General features: G+C 39.5%; 1 protein-coding gene across 6 annotated transcripts in view; it reads left to right on the top strand.

Annotated features, from left to right (window-relative positions):
- MACROH2A1 (macroH2A.1 histone) overlaps window positions 1-23,251 on the top strand; it is a 72,575-nt gene that overhangs the window by 28,607 nt on the left and 20,717 nt on the right. For 3 of the 6 annotated variants that reach the window (XM_075900416.1, XM_075900418.1, XM_075900420.1), the window contains exons 3-5: window positions 7,326-7,432; window positions 9,455-9,652; window positions 12,108-12,215. In XM_075900416.1, coding sequence (XP_075756531.1) covers window positions 7,326-7,432; window positions 9,455-9,652; window positions 12,108-12,215 — 413 coding nt within the window. Of the gene's footprint in view, window positions 1-7,325; window positions 7,433-9,454; window positions 9,653-12,104; window positions 12,216-23,251 lie in introns of all 6 variants that reach the window. The other 3 variants (XM_075900415.1, XM_075900417.1, XM_075900419.1) reach the window with 1 other exon arrangement.

Genomic DNA, 23,251 nt, shown 5'->3' with positions numbered 1-23,251 from the left:
CGCCCCCGCCGCTCTGCTGCCACCCAGGGATCTGCTTTTGCCTTGTGGCTTTGCTGCCACGGACGGGGGGCCTTGCCTCTGCCCGGGGCTCCAGGCTCCGCCTGGCAGCTTTGCTCTTCTAGGGGTTCTCCCCAGCAGCCCCACTGCCATCTGGAGTGCCACACTCTGCCCAGCAGCTTGATGCCACCCAGGCTCTGCTCTCTTAACTCCCTAGTCTGGCAGTGTTCCTGGACCCATGGAGTCATCTTGATTGTGCCAGACCAGTGGTGTTGCCGGGCTAAGCAAGTCCAGATTCCAGAGTTTCAACCTGTAATTCAAGTGAGTATTTTGTGAAGTGTTCAAGAGGTTACTAATGTTGAGTTTAGATGAGTCTTCAGGTGTTCAGAGTTTCAACTGTACCTTATAGAATGAGAAATCATTCTGAAAATCATCCTAGAACATATTTTCTATGAAGATTTCTAATATACTTTGGTTGTGGTTCAGTAGGAAATGCCGAGAGAGCAGCTTTTCCTGTGGTCTTATCTTTGACTGAAGTGCAGAGGTGAACAACCCTTTTTGTTTTCTCATAAACTTGTTTTTAACGGAACCTTTGCAAACCTTAATAGCCCCCAAAATTAGTTCAGTTTTAGGAACAGGTTCAGACCAGTTTTCCGTTTACCCATTTCTAAATTTTGCAAGGGATTTTTTTTTCAGTTGATACAGTAGGTGGGTTTTATTTCAGAGAAACTCTCCAACTTGCAAGACTCCATTTTCTCCCATTTTGTTTAAAAATCTTAATGGACAAAATCTAAGTATACTTCAGATAAATGAACATATTTTTATAACTTGCCACTGAAGGTACTCCACACTTTTGCTTTATAACCAACCATTAAAAACCAGAGCCACATGACATCCAAACTGATGTCTTACTTCCATTGTACTTTCCTTGCCTAACAATACACTGATGCAATCAAATTATATTTTTCACCTCTGACTTATTGGGGTGCCACCCATTGTCTTGTACCTATTGGTTTGATCCAACAATGGTTTGATCCATCATGCTATCATCCAACCTTTAGGATGGGTCAGTGTGTTCCTGTTATCTTGCGGGAATGTGTTGTTATCGAGGTGTTCTGAAATGTTTGCATGTGTATTCTTGTGCCTACCACTACTTTGATATATACATTTTTGGAATATCATCCCTGTTCTTGCCAGGTGCTATGAGCAGGGCCTGCCTCTTGCTCACAACTTGACATTGCTTTATGCCAGCAGAGCTTTGACCACTACCTTAGCTCCCAGGCCTCTGATACAGGGTCTTATGTCTCAGGACCTTTTTTTTTTTTAACTGCACTTAGCATGTGTAAGGGAATTAGTCTCTTAAGTGTTAAACACCACCTTACTACAACCCCACCCCCCCATAAATATTTTGATGTGTGCTTCTGTTAGAAGATATATCTCAGATTTACAGCATCCTGTGGCCCTTTACATAATGTTACTATAGTAACTATCCATCTGGAAACAAAATGCTTGAGTTATGCAACACAGCTATTCTTGTTATTATCTAGCTAAAGCCTCAGTCCTGTTTGTTGACCCTCCCTTTTGAAAGCTGCTCTAATTCTGTTGTTTTTCTAGCTGAATGAATCTCTATGTTCTCTGCAGGGAATTTGGGAGGGAGGGTGACTGCTGCTACCGCCCCGCACCAGGATCCCCCAGTAATCCCTGAAGCCACATCCTCTGGCGACAGAGTGCCGGGGAAGAAGGGGGTGCAGTAGTAGGAGGAAGGGGCAGAGCTTGGGGAATGGGAATGGACAGCTCCCTCCCCCCTAGCCCACCAGGATTCCTGGGCCAAATTGCACAACTGTTCCATCTTAACATGTAAGTGGTTAACTAATTAAATGGGATTTTACATCCCTAGTGTAACACACACACACACACACACACACACACACACACACACACACAGTGCGGTTCACTGTCCCATGTAATGGCACTTACACCACTTGCAGCGAGAGATAAGAGCAACAGAGCTCTACATCCTTGCTGAGAGCCAGCTGGCTTTTTGCTCAGTTGGTAGAGGCTCCTTCACTAAGCTACAGTGGTCCCAGGTTCAAATCTGTCTGTAGGTTACTATTGGAGATGGACCTGACATAGAAGTTCAGATGGAAACCCCAGAGTTCAGAAATGTGGTTAATTTTCCTATGGAGAGAAGACCAGGTTTTCATATCACTTAGAATTGTGTAAAACATTGAAATCCAGCAACTTACAGTTGTCATGAAATGGAAGTTAGAGAATGACTCGAGCCAAATAATTGGATCCAAGAAAGGTTTTGCACTTTCTTGACCCCTCAAGTTTGGAGGTGGTGTAATCTGGAGGTTTAATTTGGCTCTGGCTTCAGGAATTGTATTTACTGGATATGTTCTGTTGCCCAGAGGTGCTGGAACAATTTTTATAGTAGGGTGCTGAGGGCTGCTGAACCCAGCTTGCAACCCTGTATATAATGGGAAGCACTACAAGCAAGGGAGTGCTGCAGCACCCCCAGTACCTCTAGTTCCGGCACCTATGCTGTTGCCTGTGGTGGTTACATTTAATATTGATAATTCTCAGATTAAATGAGGGTCTGGGAGGTGTGGGCATCAGTGCTTGAGAAGAAACTTCTGTTTGCAGCTTACTTTTGCTGTGCTATGGGCCATTTTAGTACACTGGCAGCACTAGTTTCTTGCTGGATTGATGGGAGAGGAGTAGATGGAAGCAAACAGAAAAGATTTCCTCTCCCCCATTTTGTGGTCCTCTGCTCCAATGCAAAGCTTTCTCCTTGCCTTCTGTGCCTGAAAAGGAAGTGGGGTACCGTCTTTAACTTCCCTAAAGGACCATTATAAAACTGCAATTTCAAAATGAGTTTCCTGTCCAAGGAAGAGAGCTTAGCACTTACAAGAACAGTTCTCCACTGTGAGAGGCAGACATTTTAGTTTTATGAGGACCAAATAAAATATTCCTCTATGGTGTACAGGCCTAACACTTTCTGAGCTCTTTCGTTACAAAATGACATGTCTATATACTTATGCTGATCTGATGCAGAAAATAACATGACACAAGTGTTAGCCATGGCTGATGTTGTAAAGAGATGAAGGTCAGGGTGTTGGAAGGAGCAAACAAAAAGTGGCATGCTATGTTACAGCGAATTTCTTCCTTGCTTTTCAGTGAACACTATGCCCTCACAAATAAGGATCACTATGCCTGGATCGAGGTGTTTCTATTCTTTACTACAGTGATGCAGGCATCCAGTGGGATGCACTGAGTGTCACGTAGACCAGAATCCCTTGGAATTTAACAGCTTTCTAATATCACAATATATGTTTGAATTCTCTAATGATGCACTTAAGTGTTGTATGTCTGAACTTTGGCTCATGGTGGGTGGATAACAAGAGGATTATGCAGCCTTTAGTCTGCTCTATGGAGATCTGGGCGGTGCATCCAGTTGTGGGAGGTGCTTTATTCTACTAGTTCTGATTTCTTTAACTGGTTATTGTTTGTATGAAATATATTAATTCATACTGAAACACCAAACCTAAGTCCAAAGACATGTATATTCTTAGTCTGTACCACTCAAATAATCTACTCCTTAAGAACATGAGGATATTGGAAAATTTGTTGAAATCATTGATGAAACTGAATCATAATTAGGCCAAAAGCTGTTACAAGTTTTCTAGTAGGTGTCATAACTGGCTTATCATGGAAGTTGTGATTAAAAGTAGCTGGTGGAGTCTTATTTAAAATCGGTAGACTGTACAACCATGGACTGTGGATATCTAGTATTGATTTCTCAAGATTTATACAGTATTAGAGGAAAGGGATCAGATAATGAGAGCTTTAATTTTTTTTAACATTTTTTTTTTTCATTTCCAGGATACTGTCTTTATTCGCTTTCACGTGCCCATTAAAGCATGTTTATATAACGGCCTCATTGTCTCTTCAGTTCATTTGTTAGCAGCATGGACTGATTTCAATCACCTATTTTAATTTTGTTTTGCAATTGTATGTTTTAGTAACTTTCCTAAAGAAAGGTTGATTCTCATTAGTAGGTGACCATAAAAACTTGTTTGCAACTAAATACAGCCTTTATACTAGTTTTGGTGCTTTTTACTAACCAGTAGAATATACTATAGTTATATACATTTGTTTAAGCAAAGGTATAGCTTAATTTACCTTTATTTGGAGTCTTAATTTTTACATTTATTAAGTGAGAAAATGGTGAATCGTGCATTTTTTTTAATTTCCTTGATGTTTAATTTTTTTAATTGTGATTCATGTCTAGCACTATGGAAATTCAAATTCAGTTAAAATACACTAAAATATCATTTAAATTTTATTATTAAATACATCTGCTTTATAATTTAGAATACATTAGAAAAAATTATCCAAGTTTATAAAAATAATGTTTTGTGTTTTTAAATTAACTGATTTATTTAAAAAAAGATTATCTACAGTTAACGAATTGCACTAATTATTTTTGGTAACTGTCCTTCAAGCTTTTAGAGTTAGTGGGTGTCTCGTATGACTACTTTTTATCTTACATTGGAAGGGTCAAGATTTCCTGCTTTTTTTTTTTTTTTTTTTTTTTTTTTTTTTTACAGCTCTGAGTTGATTTCTTAACTTACACTGGTTCTAGGTGCTTAGTCATTGTCTTCCCACAGGTTCAGTGATTTTACTTTCTTTAATACTTAAAACCGAATATGTACTGCTTAATATTATTTTCCATGTTTTAATTTAAATTATTTTAATAGATGATGCTGAATTTAGACCTTAATATAGGTCATCATAATTTCAAATTTAATTTAAAACAGATTTAGTCTTAAACTATTTGACTTACATTTTAAAACTTTTATTTGTGTTTTTTATCCATTTTGATTGTCACATGTTAAGGGAAAGAGTCAAGTACAGTAGCTCTACTGCTTGATATTCTTTAATATAATTGTGTGTGTGAGACTGAAAAAAAGAAGTTTTCATTTAATTTCTCCTTTTCAAAGATTACCACTCACAGGGTTGCAAAACCAGTGTTCGAGAAGCAGAGTCTTTCATCTCTCTTAGTACTGACAATCTAAATGTGGGAGATAGCAATGGTATTTGTGGAACCAGATAAGCATGAGCAGGTTGCTCTAATTTCTGTATTTGTGTCCCACAGTCTATTTGTTTACACCTGATTCCCTTGCATTTTTTTGCCTGAAGCTTTTTAAGCTGAAGGTAGATAAATTAGTGGATAAAGTGCTGGCCTTTCATGTTGTTGACAGCTACCCGGAAACAAGTTAATCCCCCCTAATTCCAATCAAGAAACCATTATATATCGTGTAGCTAAATTCAATTTGACATGATTGGTAATCTCTTCTAAGGAGATAATCTTCTAGAAGTGAACAAATGTGATGTGTCAGTTATCTCTCCTCTTGGAGGGAAGCCTGTCCTTGAGGAGAGAAATCCTTGTCACTGCTGCAGCAAAGAGGTTTTTGCCTGCCTACCTATAACCTAATTTAAATATCTATATGTCTACCTAATGGCGCTACAAATGAGAAACACTGAATGAACATTTCATTCTAGTATGAAAAAAATGTAGAAGGAATAAAAGCCATCACCCAGAAGGGCAGCAAAAAGTTCCAGTTTTATGTACACATGGTACTTTGAAGGCTGGAAATAGAAAAATCCTAGAAAATGTACAAAAAATTATTTCTGGGAGCACAACAATCAGGAATCAGGGTTTCTGATTTAGGCAGCCATGATCTACAAATATAGTTTAGATAATAGGACTACACACAGACATTTAATCTTCACTGGTGTTGATATAAAAAGAGCAAGTAAGAACTTTTGAGTTCGGTCTCTCATGAGACCGCTTTTTAGTACCGCTTTAAAATATGTTGGGCTTACTCTCACTTGCATTGGTGCAAATTAGGAGGAGCTCCATTGGATTCAAAGGAGCTACATTAGGGTAAAATTAAGAAAAGATCTGAATCCAGCCCTTTGAGTTACACTCATCTCAAATATGTGGCATGTATTGCGAAATAGTCACTGTAAGTGCAGTAATTGACTTTGTGAAACTTTCAGTGCTATGCCTCCAAGCTTTGAGTCCATTCTCTAACATTTATATCAGAGGTGGGCAATAAACGGCTTACAGGCCAGACTTGGTTTACCAGGGTCAGCCCCTGTCAAACCGCCAGACTCATTATTTCCACGTCCGCAGGTACTCCCACTCACAGTGCCTATTGGCAGCAGATTGCTGTTCCCAGCCAGCGGGAACTGCAAGTGGTTGTACCTGCAGACATTCAGGTAAATAAAATGTCAGGTGGCCCGGCAAACTGTTCCTGGCCCACAGGCCGCTTATTGCCGACTTCTGATTTATATTGCATTCCCTAACCAATTGTTGCAAAGAGTTCTTAAAAGTTGTTATATAATCTACTGTATATTTGAGAGTGAGTGTGTCTTTCAGTTTGTTCCAGAACTCTTCCTAAATGGTGAGAGCTAGGACCACCAAATTTGGTAAATAGCTTCCTCTTACCATATCTTAAAGGAAGGTAAGGGTTTGGTTATGCCAGAAAAACAGGATGTACCTGGAATGGTATTGTTTCTCAGAAACCCATACAGAAAAGAGACAATCACCAAGAAAGTGAAAGGAGATGGCTTGGGGCACACTCCACCACTCTCTGGTACTGCCCCAAACTCTGAGCCTCCCACCCCCATGGCACCCTTTAGGGAAGGTGGGAGGGGTCTGAAGCTCCTACCTCCCCTGATTCATATGGGGTCATTGCTGACTGTTTCTCTTCATCAGGGAGAGAGGAGTAAGTGCAGTTTGCTTTATACCTCGCTCTGACTGGAGAGCGCAGGGAACAGACAAACATGGAACTGCCCCAGCCAAGGAGGCAAGCAGCCCTCTTCCAGCTTTGCCTGCTAGAGCTGCAGCATCCAAGAAGAGGCGTTTCTCACCTGGCCCCAAACTGCTATAGTGAGACAGGGCTGGGGTGTTCTTCTCACCCTGAAGCAGCCACCATACTGAACCTCTCATCACCAGCCCCACCCCAGAGAAGCAATTTATATGAAGCACGTACATTTTCATTTTATTTAAAAAATGAATTAAGGACCCGAGCAATGCTGTGTAAATCTTCTCGTACTTTAATGTTTGTTTATATGCAGTGTTCTTGTAGCAATGTTGGTGCCAGAGAGATAAGATGGGTCAGGTAATATCTTTTTATTGGACCAATATATATGTTTAACTGCTAGAGAATTGACATCTTATAGCCCTGTTCATCAAGCATCCATAGAGTTTTAAGTATCATATTTTAATTAAGAAGGGTTTATTTTCCCCTTAGCGGAAATTCTTGAATTGGCTGGAAATGCAGCGAGGGACAACAAAAAGGGTCGAGTCACTCCTAGACACATCCTGTTGGCTGTAGCAAATGATGAAGAATTAAATCAGGTAAGAAAAATCTCCATTATATGAGTTCTAGGATTACCTTTAGGATTTCTTACATTGTCCTTCCAATTGTAATTCAAGACTTCTGCTTTTGGAGCCGGCCGCTGGGAAGCTGCTCTTTTATTCATTCACGGTGTAACTAGTTGAAGTACTCAGCTTCATTACATGTTACAGTGAATAAAATGTGTAGGGCATAGAAGAGACAACACAACAGTTGCCTTCTGTGAGATATAACCTACGTGTGTCGTGAAACACCAAGATAAAGCCTCCTATGAAGTTGTCAGTCCGTTCCTTTGAGTTAATATCCTAGTTATGTATTTTTCTTTTTTGTTCTAAAACTTTCTTAACTCTTTGGGGGCCAGACATAACTAGTATTTATTGGTTATCATTTGTTTGCACTAGAATTTATCACCCACCAGTACTAGGCAGGATCACAGTCAGCTGTATTAAGTCTTGTACAAATTAGGGATGTCAACGTATAATCGACTATATGATTTACCGATAAGCCTCGACTACATATATTCCTCTCCCCTTGCTGCCTCTATCATCTCCCTCCCCTCTTGCTGATACAAAAGGGGGAGCAGGAGCCAGTGCTGGGGGTAGCCGACTTAAAAGCCGTTTCCCCACATCACCAGCTCTGCAGTGCTATCTGCCCCCGCCTTCCCCACTGCTGCCTCTATCAACATCAGAAGCAGTAGTAGCGGGGGGAGGGCAGGGGAGTGTGGAGCAGCTTATGTCTGCAGCAGGCCCAGGCAGCAGCTTTGTGGCAGCAGCTCCTATCCTGTGGTGGTGATCTGAGTTCCATGCGGACTCCCCCATGCACAGGGGCTGCTGCCATCCTGCATTGCTGCCTCTGTATCAGAGGCAGCAGCGTGGGGCATCAGGCAGCCAGTCTGCACATAGAGCTAATTTTAAAACTGGCTCCCCTCACACACCAGCTCCCCCTACCATCCCTGATATGGAGGCAGCAGCGTGGGATGGTAGGGGCTCCGTGGGAATGGGGCCAGGAGCACACTGGCTGCTGCCCCCAGGGACTATGAAATAGTCATGTAACTGGTAAGATTTCATGTGGTTACATGACTATTCTATTACCGATATCTAACATCCCTAGTACAAACACATAATAAGAAAATATGCCTTCTGCAGTCCACTGTTCCACTAACTGCAAACGTTATCAACCCCACCCATCTTCCTTTAATGTTTAGAAATCCCATAATACTGCCCTATTCATCACCCCCTTTGTGAGGCGGAGTCTTGTCTTCAAGATCCTGGGGGGGGAGGGCAAAGATAAATTGGCACAAATCAAATGGGGGAATATAAAAGGAACTCTGAAATCGAAGAGAAATCTTGATGTTCTAGTCCAGGCATAATTTGGAGGATGGAGTTAAGGCTATCTTTAGAATATGCAGCTGGGTGTATTTCCTGTATTTTCAGTTAATGGACTCTGAGTATATTTGAATATTTATCTACCTTTTCCTGCTTGTTCTGTTTCCATGTTTTTAAAAGTTTAGATTGTTTTTAACTGTAACATTTCTAGATATATTCTTGTCTGTTAATCTCTTTACTTTATGAATATTAAAGGAAATGCAGAGTTCAAGAACTTCACATGGTCCCCATGTGACCCAAGAACTCCCTGCAACATGGAATAAGGGCACCCTTTTGAACACACAGTGCCCTGCAACACTCCTGAGTCCCCAGATATGACTGTCCTATTTTCCCTCTAAATCTGTAACTGAATAATTTAGTCTTCATTATGCATATTTGACAGCAGCGGTGAAAAATTAATGGTGTGTGAGCACATAGCAACATGCAAGAATCTATACATTTTCTGTCCAGTTTAAATTCAGTATATAACTAACTTCATGTTGTGTGGAAAAGGTTTCTCCTCTTCGGAGATATTTATTGATCTATCTATATAGTTAAGACTAAACCAGACAGATTACAGTGTATAATAATAAAAGTTTCTTGCACTTTATCAGTATGTAAATGCTGAATTTCATGATCTTCTATTTTATTTGCATTTAGCTATTGAAAGGTGTCACCATAGCCAGTGGAGGTGTATTACCAAATATTCACCCAGAGCTGCTGGCCAAGAAACGGGGGTCTAAAGGAAAACTGGAAGCTATCATCACTCCACCTCCAGCTAAAAAGGCAAAGTCCCCATCACAGAAGAAAACTATATCAAAGAAAGCAGGAGGCAAGAAAGGATCAAGGAAATCCAAGGTAGAGTAATATGTATATATTAAATCTGAATCATGCAGGGCAGGAGCTGCTAAAAATGGGAGAATCAGAGAGACCTAGATATGTGTGTCTCTATACAGCATAGACCTATATAGTAAATACGCTAAGGGATATTTTCCAGTTCAGGGTCGGCAGCTTAAATTTTAACTTAAATTACCAAAGGTCAAATAACAACCCTCTGCCCAAGGTTTCTCAAAGCATGGAAGTCTGTCAAATTGGCATTTCTGAGTTGTTCAAGCTGTGACTATTGCAACCTCTGTGTGGAGGCAGTTTCTGTAGGCCTGAGAAGGTGGAACTTGTGGCTGTGGAATGACTAGATTGTGGCTAGCAGATCCAGATGTCTCACATAGCTGCTCTAATGGCAGATGTGCCGTGGTTGCACAGGTGCATGTGATCTGCTGTGGGCTAAGGGGGCAAATTAAATTTACATGGATTTTTCCTAGGGTTTTAGTATATCTTATCAATAACATTGAAAGTCAAGCATTAAAAAGAGGAAAAAAAGATTTAATAAGGTTCCTTTCATGTAATGAATTTGTTTAAATCCAGAGAGAAGTTTTGTTTTGTCTTTGAAATGGAGATAGGATTCTACCATAGCAAATCATTAGATTTCTTTCTGCATGGAGGAATTGTGATGTTTAGCTTGTCTACCTACAGATTCTTCAGCAAAAGCAGAGACTTTTTTTTTAATTCTTCATTTTTTCAGTTTCTATAATAAAACTTTTCTGAATTTTGAGCTGGAGACTTCTTTAGTTCCTAAAGGCTAAATATATACTACTTTCAAAAATTGAGGAAGGAAAAAAGAAATCTCAGAGAGGAAGGGAGGAGGAAGGCTGGCATCCAGATCGTTTCTTGTAATAAAATAGGGAAATTCATTTTTTAACTCTTTTTACTAGAATTTCAATTTATAGAGATTAGAAATTTATTTTTAATTCATGTGCATATAGGAAAGGTTTAGTGCATGAGGAAAAAAATGGATAAAAATTGCACATGCAGAATTCTGGGTGGACAAAAGTTCACAGGTGTTTAGTGTGCTCCATTTGAAAATGTTGTCTTCTGAGTTCAACAAAGGCAGTATCTTTGTTTTGTATGCTCTGTTATGTAGGTTCAGATTATCTCCTAATTTTTAAGTAACTTTTTGAATGACTGAATTTTCTCTCTTCTGTAAAACACCTAGTTGTTGGCATTTGGAAGGCAGAACGTCTAATAACTGTGCACTAATAATTTCCGTAATTCTGGATTTTTTTCTTTCTTTATTACAAAAACAGGAAATCTGTTGTGGGGTTCTGTTTTTCTTCCACACAATAAACATCATTGTCTGATTACTATACTAATGCTTGGCTAGCAATAAACTCCCAGGGGAATTGAAATAGGACCCACGAAAATCAAATTTTCAAAGCATTTGTATAAAGTATGGTTATATTTCCGAGAAACAAAAATCTACTCCTGTATCTTTGCAATCTTATTTGTTTACTCACATGCTATGATATACTTTTGTGGGGAGTATAACACAACAGAAGTTTTAATATAGTGTCCCAAATAAAGGCTTGATTTGCAGGCATATTGTTGTAGTTGTGGAAACAGAACCTATTTCAGATAAATTACATTATTATTCATTATCATTATTTTATTTATATTCATTAAAATATTCTTACCTCTTAGTTTGGCAGCAGTTAAGCTAGTTGATACAGTAAATGTTTCACTGCCATCATTGACATTTCCTCAAAATGATACAGTTCTAATTTATATTCAACAGTTTGGTGCAGTCCAGACTCATGTTGTTCTAGATGAATAATCCAGTTAAATGGCTAGAATAAATCCTGTAATTTTACTTCAGGTTACAGAAGATGTGTGGGGCCAAGTTTGAAAAACTGATTTTTTCAGCCAGTGCCTGTAACACCCCTCGTCAGGCATGTGGTATCATGAAGTACATTATTGATGTTATTTACAGTAACAGCCAGATTTTCAAATGGGTGCCTAAAAACACAGCTGTGAAATTCACAAATGACCACTTTCTTGTACAGATACAGGGTTTTGTCTGTGAAGAAGATACTTAGAAATGCCAAGAATATCCACTTGCACATGCAAATGGGTACATTTCCCTTCTGCAGTTGCATTTTTAGAAAATTGTTAAAAATATTTTGGGAAATTTTAGAAGACTAATGAGTTTTCTAATGTATGTGGTTTCATAGGCAAGAAGGAACCTTGGTGGTCATAAAATCATTGAGGTCGTTTCTCCTCTGGATGCACTGCCTTTGTAAACGTTAATCCTAATCCATCACATATGTGACTAAAGGACAGATTCCAATACCATTGTTTGTATTTGTTGTTTATAAAATAATAAATATGGGTGTGTGTATGGCATAGCCATCTTTATCAGCATTATTGAACCATATTTCTCAGCCTCTGGTTAACTAATTAACTATATTTTTGCAAGAAGAAGCAGGGAGAAGTCAGCAAATCAGCAAGTGCTGACAGTACAACAGAAGGTACTCCTGCAGATGGATTCACAGTCTTGTCTACCAAAAGTCTTTTCCTTGGCCAGAAGGTATGTTTGTGCAATTATAAACCGATACCTATCTTGTGGTTATGCTTAGGAGATACACCCCAAGAAAGTCCTGTGCTTGATTATCATTAATCTAGTTCATTGGCATGTGCAGTACAGAGCAGATTTGGATATGCATTTTTTAATTAAAAAAAATCCCCTGAAATAATTTTTGAAAACTTTTTTTAGTAAATGGACTTCATATACATAATTAACCGAACTTTCTGATGCAGTGAAATTTTGCTTCCCTATGAAATGTTCCACTTCTTTTTTTTATTAGTCAGCACAATTATTATAGCTATGCTCTCAATTATGACATTTTGCTAAGAACAAAAGGGCAGTCCACTTTCTTGCCAATATAAATGATATACAGGCCAATTTAAAATACTTAATCAAAGCCGATTTAAAATACTTAATTTTGTACAAAAACTAATGTTGTTCAATAAGAAATGACACTTTTATAAAAAGCTATATATCAACAATTTTATTTGCCCTTTGAGTATACTTTGGGAATTGGGTGTGGTAGGCTTTTAAGCTAAAATAGTGCTTTGAAGAGACATTGTTAATTCAGGAACCTGGTCTCTCTTCTTGAAACCTGTCTTTAACTTATGCAATACACTATTTTGAAGTAATACTGCATCTTTCTTTTATCATTTAGTGGCTAAATCATTGTATTGTAAATTGTAAGTGACAAATCATTTTTGTCCCATCGTGGAATGTCTCCTTTGACTCCTCATTTTTATTTCATATTGAGACTGTACTCCATTTATTATTGCACAGCTTGTCTGCTAAGTTCATTATGCATGCAAGCAACTTTATTTTATTTTCTGCAGATGGTTTCTGTATTTTACCTGCAATTTACACTTGCAGTCAGATTGTCATTTGAAGGGGAGACATTGGCTGCTTCCATTGGAATGTTTTTGAAAATATTCAAATTTTAAAGCATTTTGATTAGTTAAAATGCAAAGTTTGTATACTAAATATTCTCTCTACAGGGCAACCACCTTAATTCTTTTGGAATTGATATGGAATTCTTTGTTGTTCAAAATAGGGATATTGTAGTAGGAATTAATGTCATCCTATCACATACCTGACCCTGATGTCAAGATAGTAGGATTTTGCTATCCATTTCAATGAGAGAAAGCTCTTTGGCGTTTAGTTTGCTGTTTATACAGCAACTATCACAATGGGGTCTGGATCCATGACTGGGTCGCTTAAGTGATAACAGTAATTAACAATAAGCAGCTCTGGACCCCGACACTGTTTTGATTTGAATCACAAATATAATGGGTTACTTTGCAGAGTTTACCTTCCTTTGTCCCCTTAATGGTGAGGGATTTCTAATCTTATGCCGGTGAAAGTGTGCAACCTAGCAACGCAATAGAACCCAGACAACTGGTTCCTTATTCATGTGGAACATGGCTCCCCGGGGAGCATACTGCCATTCGGACTCCGTGCAGCCATGCTCCTTTCTCCCTCGGAGCAGCTTTAACTCCTGGACAGAACAGCTCGCTGCTCTCACTCTTAAATTCCCTTGCCTAGTGTTGCTGCCTAGGCAAGCGAAAGGGAGCAGTCGTGTTCCTTTATTTTCAAATTGAAGTTACATTTTAAAAATGCCCATATAAGTTGAGCACAAAAAAAAAATCCATAAAGGAGCTGTTTTCCAGTGGCTGGTATTTGATGGGGCAAGTCGTGGTCACAATAACATTAATGGGAGTTTGCTTGTCTCATATTTTTAACAGCACACATAAGGCAAAAAAAAAAAAATGCAAACATGATGCAAATTACACCTCCTATGAAGAAAAACCCAAGTAAAATGTGCATTTCTGCTGACATAGAGAGGATGCATGTTGACATACGAGCATTAAAGGCCATATTTTGCTTTTGCCCCATATTAGAGAACTGTTTTGAAAAGCACGAGTGCTCAGTGCAAAAATCAAGGTTATAAAATGCCATATTATTTGTGAATCTAAGAATTCCTTAAATCCTCCTCTCCATCTTTAAGTTGGTCATTTTTACCTTATGTGAAGTGACAAATAATAAATCTATTATGTTGATGATATTTTTCCTAAAAGAAACAGCACATTTTGGGGACTACTTTGATTTTTCATGGATTCCTTTTAAGCCTCAAAACATGGAAAGCTCAGTGCATGGTAGTGTTTCAAAGCTATCACTTCTTTAATGTATGCATTTCATAAGAAAACAGGATAAAATAGTTTTTCCTCCGCTCATGGTTTAGGAATATTTTCAGAAGCATTCACCAGAATTTTTTTTCAGCAGCTCAACCATGCCTCAGTGTGTTTTCCTAATAATCCAACGTATCAAATTTTTGTTGCTGTCTTAAGAACAAACAAGGGAAGAACATTGGGCCTGATCTATGAATGCTGAGCACCTAGAATGAAGTGCTGATCCCTCAAAACTCACTGATTTAGTGGGAGTTAACAACCGTTGTTGTCTTCTAGGTTTTAGGTCTGTTCTGCATGGGCTCCATTGAATAAGAAAGGCTCCTGTGTGTTACAGTATGTCTGTTGCTAAGCTACTTATTGAAGAGGGCAAGCAGGTTAACAGACTGGGAGCTAATTGTTATTGTTAAAGATGTTTGTCTTGACAAATTGAAATTTCAAATAATTCCTTTAATCTGAAAATTTTACAAATTAATTGTAGGTAGCGCATTATCTTGGAATCAGTTAAATGCTTCTAAGTCTTTTCTACATGCAGCTGCTGTTTAAAAAGCCAATCTTGATTTAAAATATTTGTCTTAAAGACATTCAGACATAGTCTGATACTGCCTAATTAATTAAATTTTCTAGATTTTCTTGGCACAGCAGATATTTATTTTAAATCCCTAATGAAACCCAACAATGTGATGAACACTGTAACTTTTAGAAATTTTCCTGCCCAGTATTTTCAGAGAGTGGGGGGGGGAGGGGAGGAAAAGGGAGGTGTCTAAAAAAAGTTGAAAAGAGGAGTCATGGGAATTTTGTACAAAAGGCAAATTATTCATCTCTCTAAAAATGCATTTACCATCATACTTAGAGGAAGCAGTGTATTCAGGGATTGGTAATAAGATTTTTGGGTTCTAATTCTGACTGTGCTATTGATATACAGAAAGAAAAAATGATTTACATTATATGTTTTGCCATCTGTAAAATGGAGATGCATATATATGTTCCTCACAGGGATGAGAGGAGTCTTAAAACATTAGTATTTATTACATTTTGTGATGGAGACTATTCTTCCTCAAATATTGATTGATTTTAGTTTATTTCAAGCAAATTTCATTGCTCTGGGTTCTCTTACAAAAATACGCCGTATAAACATTCGAAGCATCATACAGATTACTGTTACTGCCTTTTAGAAATTTAATTTATTCACTGGTAATAAGAACAAGCGCTACAGTACTACAAATAAATAACAGGCCCAAAAGATTACTTTTCTTCTCTAAAACCCATAATCAACAACCTTCAAATAACCCTTCTCCTCCCTGAATGGCTCTATAAGCACATTCACTAGATCTGAAAATCTGCACTATGACAGACATAAAGGGAAGCAAAGAAGTAATCCTGTACTTACTACCATGACATCCATGATGCCTTAATGGGAAAAATCCCTTTTCCCGGCTCCATGTTTGGAGAAAGGAAAGGTTTCACTAACGAGAACTGGGCTGTGTCACTGCAGTATCCCCAGAAGATTTAATTACTGAGTATGTTGTAGCACAGAGAGTAGGCTTGGGTACAGTCCATTTCTAAAACATATTGTTGATTTTGAACAAAATCTTTAAGCAGACGTATTAAGCTTCATTTAAACTCAGAGGCTTTCAAAAATTGAGGTGTTGCCATTTTCTAAACACATAGAAATCTATTTATTAATATTATGCAAGCCTTAAAATAATAATCTAGTTGGTTTTAAAATTACTGTGGCATTCCATAGATGAATCCTCTGTGGCAACCCAGGCTTTATTAAAATATTCTGTACATTAACTAGAGGGGCTAACACTTGTTTTCTGGAATTGTTGACTTGTTGCTGGATTGTAAAACATAGTGGTAAGCATCTGGGTCTGGCTTTTCAAAGAGCCTTCAAAGTAGCCTGAAGCAAGCATCCCAGTTTTGTATGAGTTAAACTGCTAGATAATTACTTAGTCCTTTCTCAGACAAAACTGCAGAGGCCTGAAGTAAGAACTGCAGTGGTTGCCCAAATAATAATACTTAGCATTTCAGTGGTACTTGCCGTTTTCTAAGAAGACTTTAACTAATCCATCTAATTAAATCTTAACTAATTAGGGGCCTATTCAGTGTTGCACATGCAAGTGCACTTTGTGTCTCTCTTTAAAAATGTGGCCCTTTAGGGATCAGTTCTCTTGTTTGATATGCATACTTGTATGTAGGATATGATGCATGCTCACATATTGAACGGTAAAATTGAGCCATTAGTCCTCAGGATTTAATTCTCAACGAAATCTTTCGTAAATATGACAGCTATTTTACACTGCACAGTAAGAGCCTAATTCAGCAAAAAGAATTTAATTGCTGCACAATAAAAAGCAAAAAACTATGGATGATGGGTCTTTTGTATACAGATTTTTTTATAGTTCCTTTGGGACTTTCATTAATAACAAACACAATGCATGAACAGAAAAGGGCCCGCCAAAACCAAAAAGGTCTGGAGTTAATAAGAGGGGAAAACCCACAAGAAATCTGGGAACTAGGGAACAAAAAGAGTTACATTTAAAATGAAACAGATATATTCTCAGGTGTGTATTACAATTTAAATCCTATATGGTCAGCTTTTTATTTCCGTGTACACAAAGTTATTTCATTGTTGGTTTGATTTGATTTAAAAAGGAAAAAAACAGCAGTTGCTTGTAGTTATACTGAAGACTCAAACTAGATAATGTGAATAATCAGTAACTAAATGCGTGAAATATTATCGGGTTCAAATTCGATTTGAAAGTCAAACTTTTCCAGATTTTATTACAAAGTAAAAAACAGGCCCATATTTGCACAAATGTTCAAGCATGCTAATTTTTGAATGAAGATTGCTTACAGTTCATCCAAACAGTTATGTATTTGCAAGTTTTTTAAAAGCAAAATTTCTGTGTCTATATGCATAATCACATGAAATGATAATAGCTCTTGTTAAAAACTCCACAGAAAAATTATACATTTTGCACATCTCTAGGAATGACCTGTTGACTTTACTGACATCTACATCATACATTACACAAAATCAGTCATTCACTATATTGGAACATCTATATTCCGTCTCAGTAAATTAACTCTCACACCGGAAAAAGATGTGCAGATAAAATTAAGTAACATGGATTAAAATACAACAGACCATTTTCAGCAATTGGTGGATGTAGTCTCTGGGTCTCAATATACTTGATTAAACTGAAATGTTACACAGTACTTCATAGGTCAAATCCAAAACCCATTGAATTCAAAATGAAGCTTTCCATTTACTTAAGGAGGCATTAAAACTGGACTTATATGAGGAAATGAAAAATGTATTAGTTTTTGTTATAAATATTTGATTGAAATTTAGAATTAGCTCAAATACATATTTGGGTGGCCTTCTGTACTGCAGTGTCAGACTAAAAAAAGTCTCTTTAGGTTCATGGATAGCACCATGCTGATCACATCTACTTAGGCTGTCTTCACTACACTCTTTCTGTACCCCACTCTTTCTGTACCCCTAGTGGGTACATCATGAGGCAGAATCTGACATTCCATATTCAGTTGTCCCAGACTATAGAGCAGTTTGGGGAGTCAAGACCCCTTCCCCCCCCCCCCCCCCCCCCCAAAAAAAAAACTTGTGCTCAGTAGTGAGCTGCACTAATACATTGTATCCCTGAGCTCTGTTTTACAAATATGCTCTTGCTGGTATGGTAGTATAATTTTAATTCTTCTTTGATTAATATATCTAAGGTGTTCTACTTCAAAAGTGCATACACCTTTCGAACCCTTGATTTGGGAGTTTCATTAGCAGTGTCTGTTTGGCCTGTGTATGCACTCTGCACCACTGCACACTGAGTGTGTTGTAGAGTTGACAGCCAAACCACCCTGCAGTCCCTTCTCTGCTGCCTCATCCTGTGACAGACCTCTAGCATGTTTACCTTTTATAAGCCTCAGCGTGTTCTACAGTTGTTTTAGTTAGAATTAGTTTGAGGATTTTAGGGGATTGTACCCAAATAGGGAGCCTATTTGGCTTGGCTGGGCATGCCTAGCGCTCTAGGTTTCAAATGCTGCCTCTTGTCAGGAAGCTGTCCTGGTCAGCAATAGTCACTCAAATATATGTTGCTTTGAAGAGTCTCATGTTGCCCAAAAGGGCAATTTCCACCAACCTCTCAAATGTAGCATGGAAGAATTAGAAGACCAAATGGAGGAGCAGGGAAGAATCGAAAGACCATAGATCAATGGAGTATTCCCTTGAACCTGCTTCTGAGTCAGATTAGGCAATACTCCCTCCTTCCCATACATCTGTGTCTGAAAAGATTCAGCACCCCTTTAACCTAAGAGCGGGAAGATTGCAGAGGACTTAAGGAACGCTCCAAAGAAGAGGAGCTCCTTCTTCCACAAAAAGGAACCAGCTGCCAAAAAGGCATGATATCCTTATGGTGTCAGAGACGTTGACCTCTCAGCTGGTACCATGGTGGCAAAGGACTTTTCTTCTGGTACTGGTGGGGCTGGGAGATCCCTGAGCACTTGAAAGAGGCATAGCTCCAGCAGGCCCTCAATAATGTCTGTGAAGGACAGGGAAGCCCAGGAAATACTCCTGTAGATTGGCAAAATCTACATCAGATTTATCACCAATGTCTTCTCACTTGGTACAGTCTGTACTGGGAAAATCAAAGCACCAGACACCTACATGCTCCACATCAATGGTACTGTCCACCTCAACTGCAGCATTGATACCGACCCACTCGATACCACAGGAATTCCATTACTTCAGGGACTTGTCAGTTTTATGAGAGCTGGAGCCCCACTGCTTATGGGTACAAAACCTCTCTCTACCAAGATCCCGATCTCCAGATTACCATTGTTCCTGGTACCACAAGATTCTCTGACATTGAATCAGCCTCCTCTTTATTAGTGCAGAGTTCTGTCTCCATCCAGGAACCCATACTTTGACAAGAGTCCTCAAGCATGACAAGAATGGTGAAATCAATCCCCTCTCCTGGATGGACCCCCGCTCCCTCAAAGGCCATACTGGGGTCTTTGAATGGTATACTGGCAATAATTTCCAGATCCCCAGCTCCATTGCACTGAGGTGCTAGAATTACACAGTCTCCTCTACCATATGCACAACCAGTGTTCCCTCTCATTTTTTTTCCTCAGCATTTGTGGAATAAATGATATCTGCTTCCAGGCCTGTATGGATGTGCACCACTAGTAGAAACACATGCTGCTGGCTGTGGGAGCTTTGCTAATCAGGTAGGCAGCATTTGAATCAGTCTCCCAAGTGCACAGCTTACAGGGAACACTGCCCACAACACAGAGACTTTTGAAGAATAGGAGACTAGGTTGGATTTGGAGATCATCCCTCTGTTCCTTGTCTCCCACAAGGCAGTCTTCCACTACTGTTGATGGCCAACGATTTTTGTCAGTTTCAGGATCTTTAGAAGAGGATGACTGACACCCTTTAGATACCTCTGGAGCACTGGCTCCTGGACATTCTGCAGTCGACAGCTACCAGCCTGGTAATGAAGTTCTCGTCCATCCAAAAAAGACTGTCAGACTACTGTAACTGTCCCATCCACTTGCAAATAGATGGGTAAGAAATATTTTGTTCCTCCCAGGAACTCAGGATTTTTGTTTCCCAACCCCTCACCTATTTCCATGATAGTGGATGTAAATTGGAGGGGCAAACATTATGTACAATAAGGGCCCAAAGAGGTTAGATCTTTTTTGGCTGAAAGGCTTACTCATCTCCAACCCTCTAAGTTCAGATCTCAAACTATTGGGTGATCATGACCAAGTATGACTTCACAAATTACAAGAAGTTTGCTGCTTTTGTTGACCCTCTTACACATGAGCGTAAAGAACACTTTCATGACATCATCACAGAGGATCAGGTTTAAGCCAGAACCTCTTTCCAAGGGTCCTTATATGCTACAGACACTGCCACCAGATCCATCTCTCCGGGGCTCAGGATGTATCTGTCGGCTTCAGCTGTTGAGGTTTCCGGGAGAGTATGAGAATACTTCTGAGTGCCTCCTGTTTGATCAGAAGTGTTTCTTGGACATTACAGATGAAGTCCCAACACATACTGAAGGACTCCAGGGCCATGCTGAGGTCTTTGGATATATAAATTTGTAAGACCAAGAGGAGATTTTGCAGATCTTGTGCTGCTCAGAGATCATGCCTGGCCCAGTTCTCTGGATTTCACTGGACTGCTGGGCCTACGAGAAAGGGACAAAGATTCTAGAGGAAGAGAGCACCTCCCCCTCTTTCAGTAAGTACTCAGTCATCACAAGAATGTTGAGGGTTAGTCAAGGGTTTGATTTCTTCCTCTCCTATTTCAGACAAGCTGCAAACTTCACTGAACTTCCTACTTTTGGAGACTGCCTTTCCCGCTTGCAGCAGGCTTGTTAGTGTATTACAACACACAGGTAGACCTTGAAGGTTATCACATCAGGCTACAATATCCACTTTATGTACCTCCCTCCCTTTTCCTGTACCTCTTCAAAGACTCGTCTAATAAGACTATATTGAGTTAAGAAATATATTCTGTCCTTCATTCAGGAGCAATAGCACTGATTCCATCCCTTCACAAGAATAAAAGGTTTTACTCCAAGTATTTTGTCGTGCCCAAGAAGGGTGGAGACCATATTACATCTAAGATGACAAAAAAATTTTGTGAAGTCTCAGAAATTCAGGATGGGGACACTGGCAGCTATAATAAATTGGTTTTCAGCTATCAGCATACAGGACACCTCTTTCCACATAGTGATTCTACCAGCTCACCGGAAATACATGCATTTTGCCAGGGCCATGAGAATTTTCAATACTAAGTACTTCCCTTTGCATACTGTTCAGTTCAAAGAGTGTACTCAAAGTTCTAGTGGTAGCAGCTGCTTTCCTTTGATAAGAGTCTGTTTTAGTTGTCCTGTATCTCAACAACTGACTACTCAAGGTCCAGTTTTACAAAGCAGTACTGACCTCCACCCAGCCAGCTCTTGCTCTCTTCCAGGACTTGGCTCTCCAGCTGAATGTAAAAAAACTCATCTTCCCTCCAGTACAGAGAATGCAATTTATAGGGCAAACTTCAATTCACTGGCAGCCAAAGCCTTCCTTCTCATGGAAAGATTCATAACCTTGGCAGATCTGGTCGTGACAATTCAAGGAAATCCCTGATCCACAGTAAGGAACTGTTTCCAGCCTCTAGGTCACATGCCAGCATTCACCTTTGTAACCGATCGTATAAGATTTTGCTTTTTTGCTGCTCTCAGGGATGGTTCAGAAGGTTCTGTTGCTCAACCAGAGGCAACTTGGACAAACTCTCTAGGCGGCTGGGAAAATTCAATGTCTCCATGGCCATTCCTTCTACCCACATCCAGCCTCAACAGTAACTGTGACAACAGACACATCACTGTAGGTTAGGGAGTACACCTCAAAACTCTCACAAGCAATGTCCCCCCACATCTTTTTCATCCATGTGCAGATTCTTTCCATCCACATGCAAAATAATTTTGTAATGTGCACTGAGCAATGTGCAAATATAGAACCAGTAGAAACCAAACCCAGCTAGGGGCACACTGCTCATCAGCAGGGCAGCATTGGATTCTCTCCTGAGCCTTTGCACAAGTCCACAGCTTGCACAGAACACTGTTTACAACTCAGGGCTGATGATCACATAGGGAAACGCTTCTCCTTATCAACATGTTGGAACTCAGAGGAATCAGGAACATTTGCCTTCAGTTGCTGCCTCTCACAGTGGCAAATCCATTGGGATCGTGACAGACAATGTCGCTGGCATGTTCTGTATCAACAAACGAGGAGCAAGATCTCCTTCCCTGTTCACTGAAACTGTGTGGATATAGAACTGGTGTATAACCCATCAGATTCATTTCTCAGATGTTTGCCTACCTGAAACACAGAATATCACAGTTGCTCATCAGGTGCTTCTCCCTGGACTGTGAATTGAGGGTTGGACTCAAATCCTTCACAAAGTATTCCAAAGGATGAGACTTCAGAGGTGGATCCGTTTGCCACATTCAAAAATAAGAATGCTCCAGAGGAGGCCTAGGTCACCATGATCGGGGGGCTGATTTTCTCCTTCCCTGGAAGAGAAGGCCTGTTTTACGTATTCCCTCCAGCACAACTAATACGAAGAGTTCTTAACAAAATTAGACAGGAAAAGACAGAACTTTCCTTTATAGAACTAACCTGGTTGAGACATGCTTAGAATCTTTCCCTACTTCACCCATGTATTCAACTGGTGTTTGAGCTTCTTACAGTCTCTCATCTGATCTCCCAGAATGGAAGTCACATGCTTCACCCAAAGGTAGGGTTCCTCCACCTTCTTAGCATGGCTTCTAGAGGGCTCAGTAAGAGAACAGGTATGTTTAAACATCAGAAAGGAGTCGGCTCAAATTAATTATTTCAGAAATGGAAAAGATTTAACCAGTCATGTTACAGTCACAGGCATGTGCCTGAATTCTCTTCACTGGTAGCCATCCTGGATTACCTGCTAGACTTTGCTAACACCGATTTCTTCATTAGCTCTATTAGGGCTCATATTGTTGCAATATCAGCATTTCATCACCCACCAGAGGTGTTTTCCATATTTGCTCACCCTGGGCTCTCAAGATATATTAAGGATTTAGGGATCTCTGCCTCCTGGTTAAGGATACTACTTAGGATCTCAACGTAGTCCTTACATCTCATGGACCTCCATTTCACCCTATGGGAGTCTGCGCCTTGCTTAATTTATGAAGATGGCTTTTCTAGTAACTATTATATCAACTAGCAGGGCTAGGCAGATTGGTGCCTGACTGGCAGACCCCCCCATTTATGGTATTTTTCAAGGGCAAGGTC

Source organism: Pelodiscus sinensis, chromosome 17 (genome assembly GCF_049634645.1).
Source record: "Pelodiscus sinensis isolate JC-2024 chromosome 17, ASM4963464v1, whole genome shotgun sequence".
Classification (NCBI taxonomy): Eukaryota; Metazoa; Chordata; order Testudines; family Trionychidae; genus Pelodiscus; species Pelodiscus sinensis.
The sequence above is the reverse complement of the archived record's forward strand: the minus strand, read 5'-3'. Positions and strand labels throughout refer to the sequence as shown.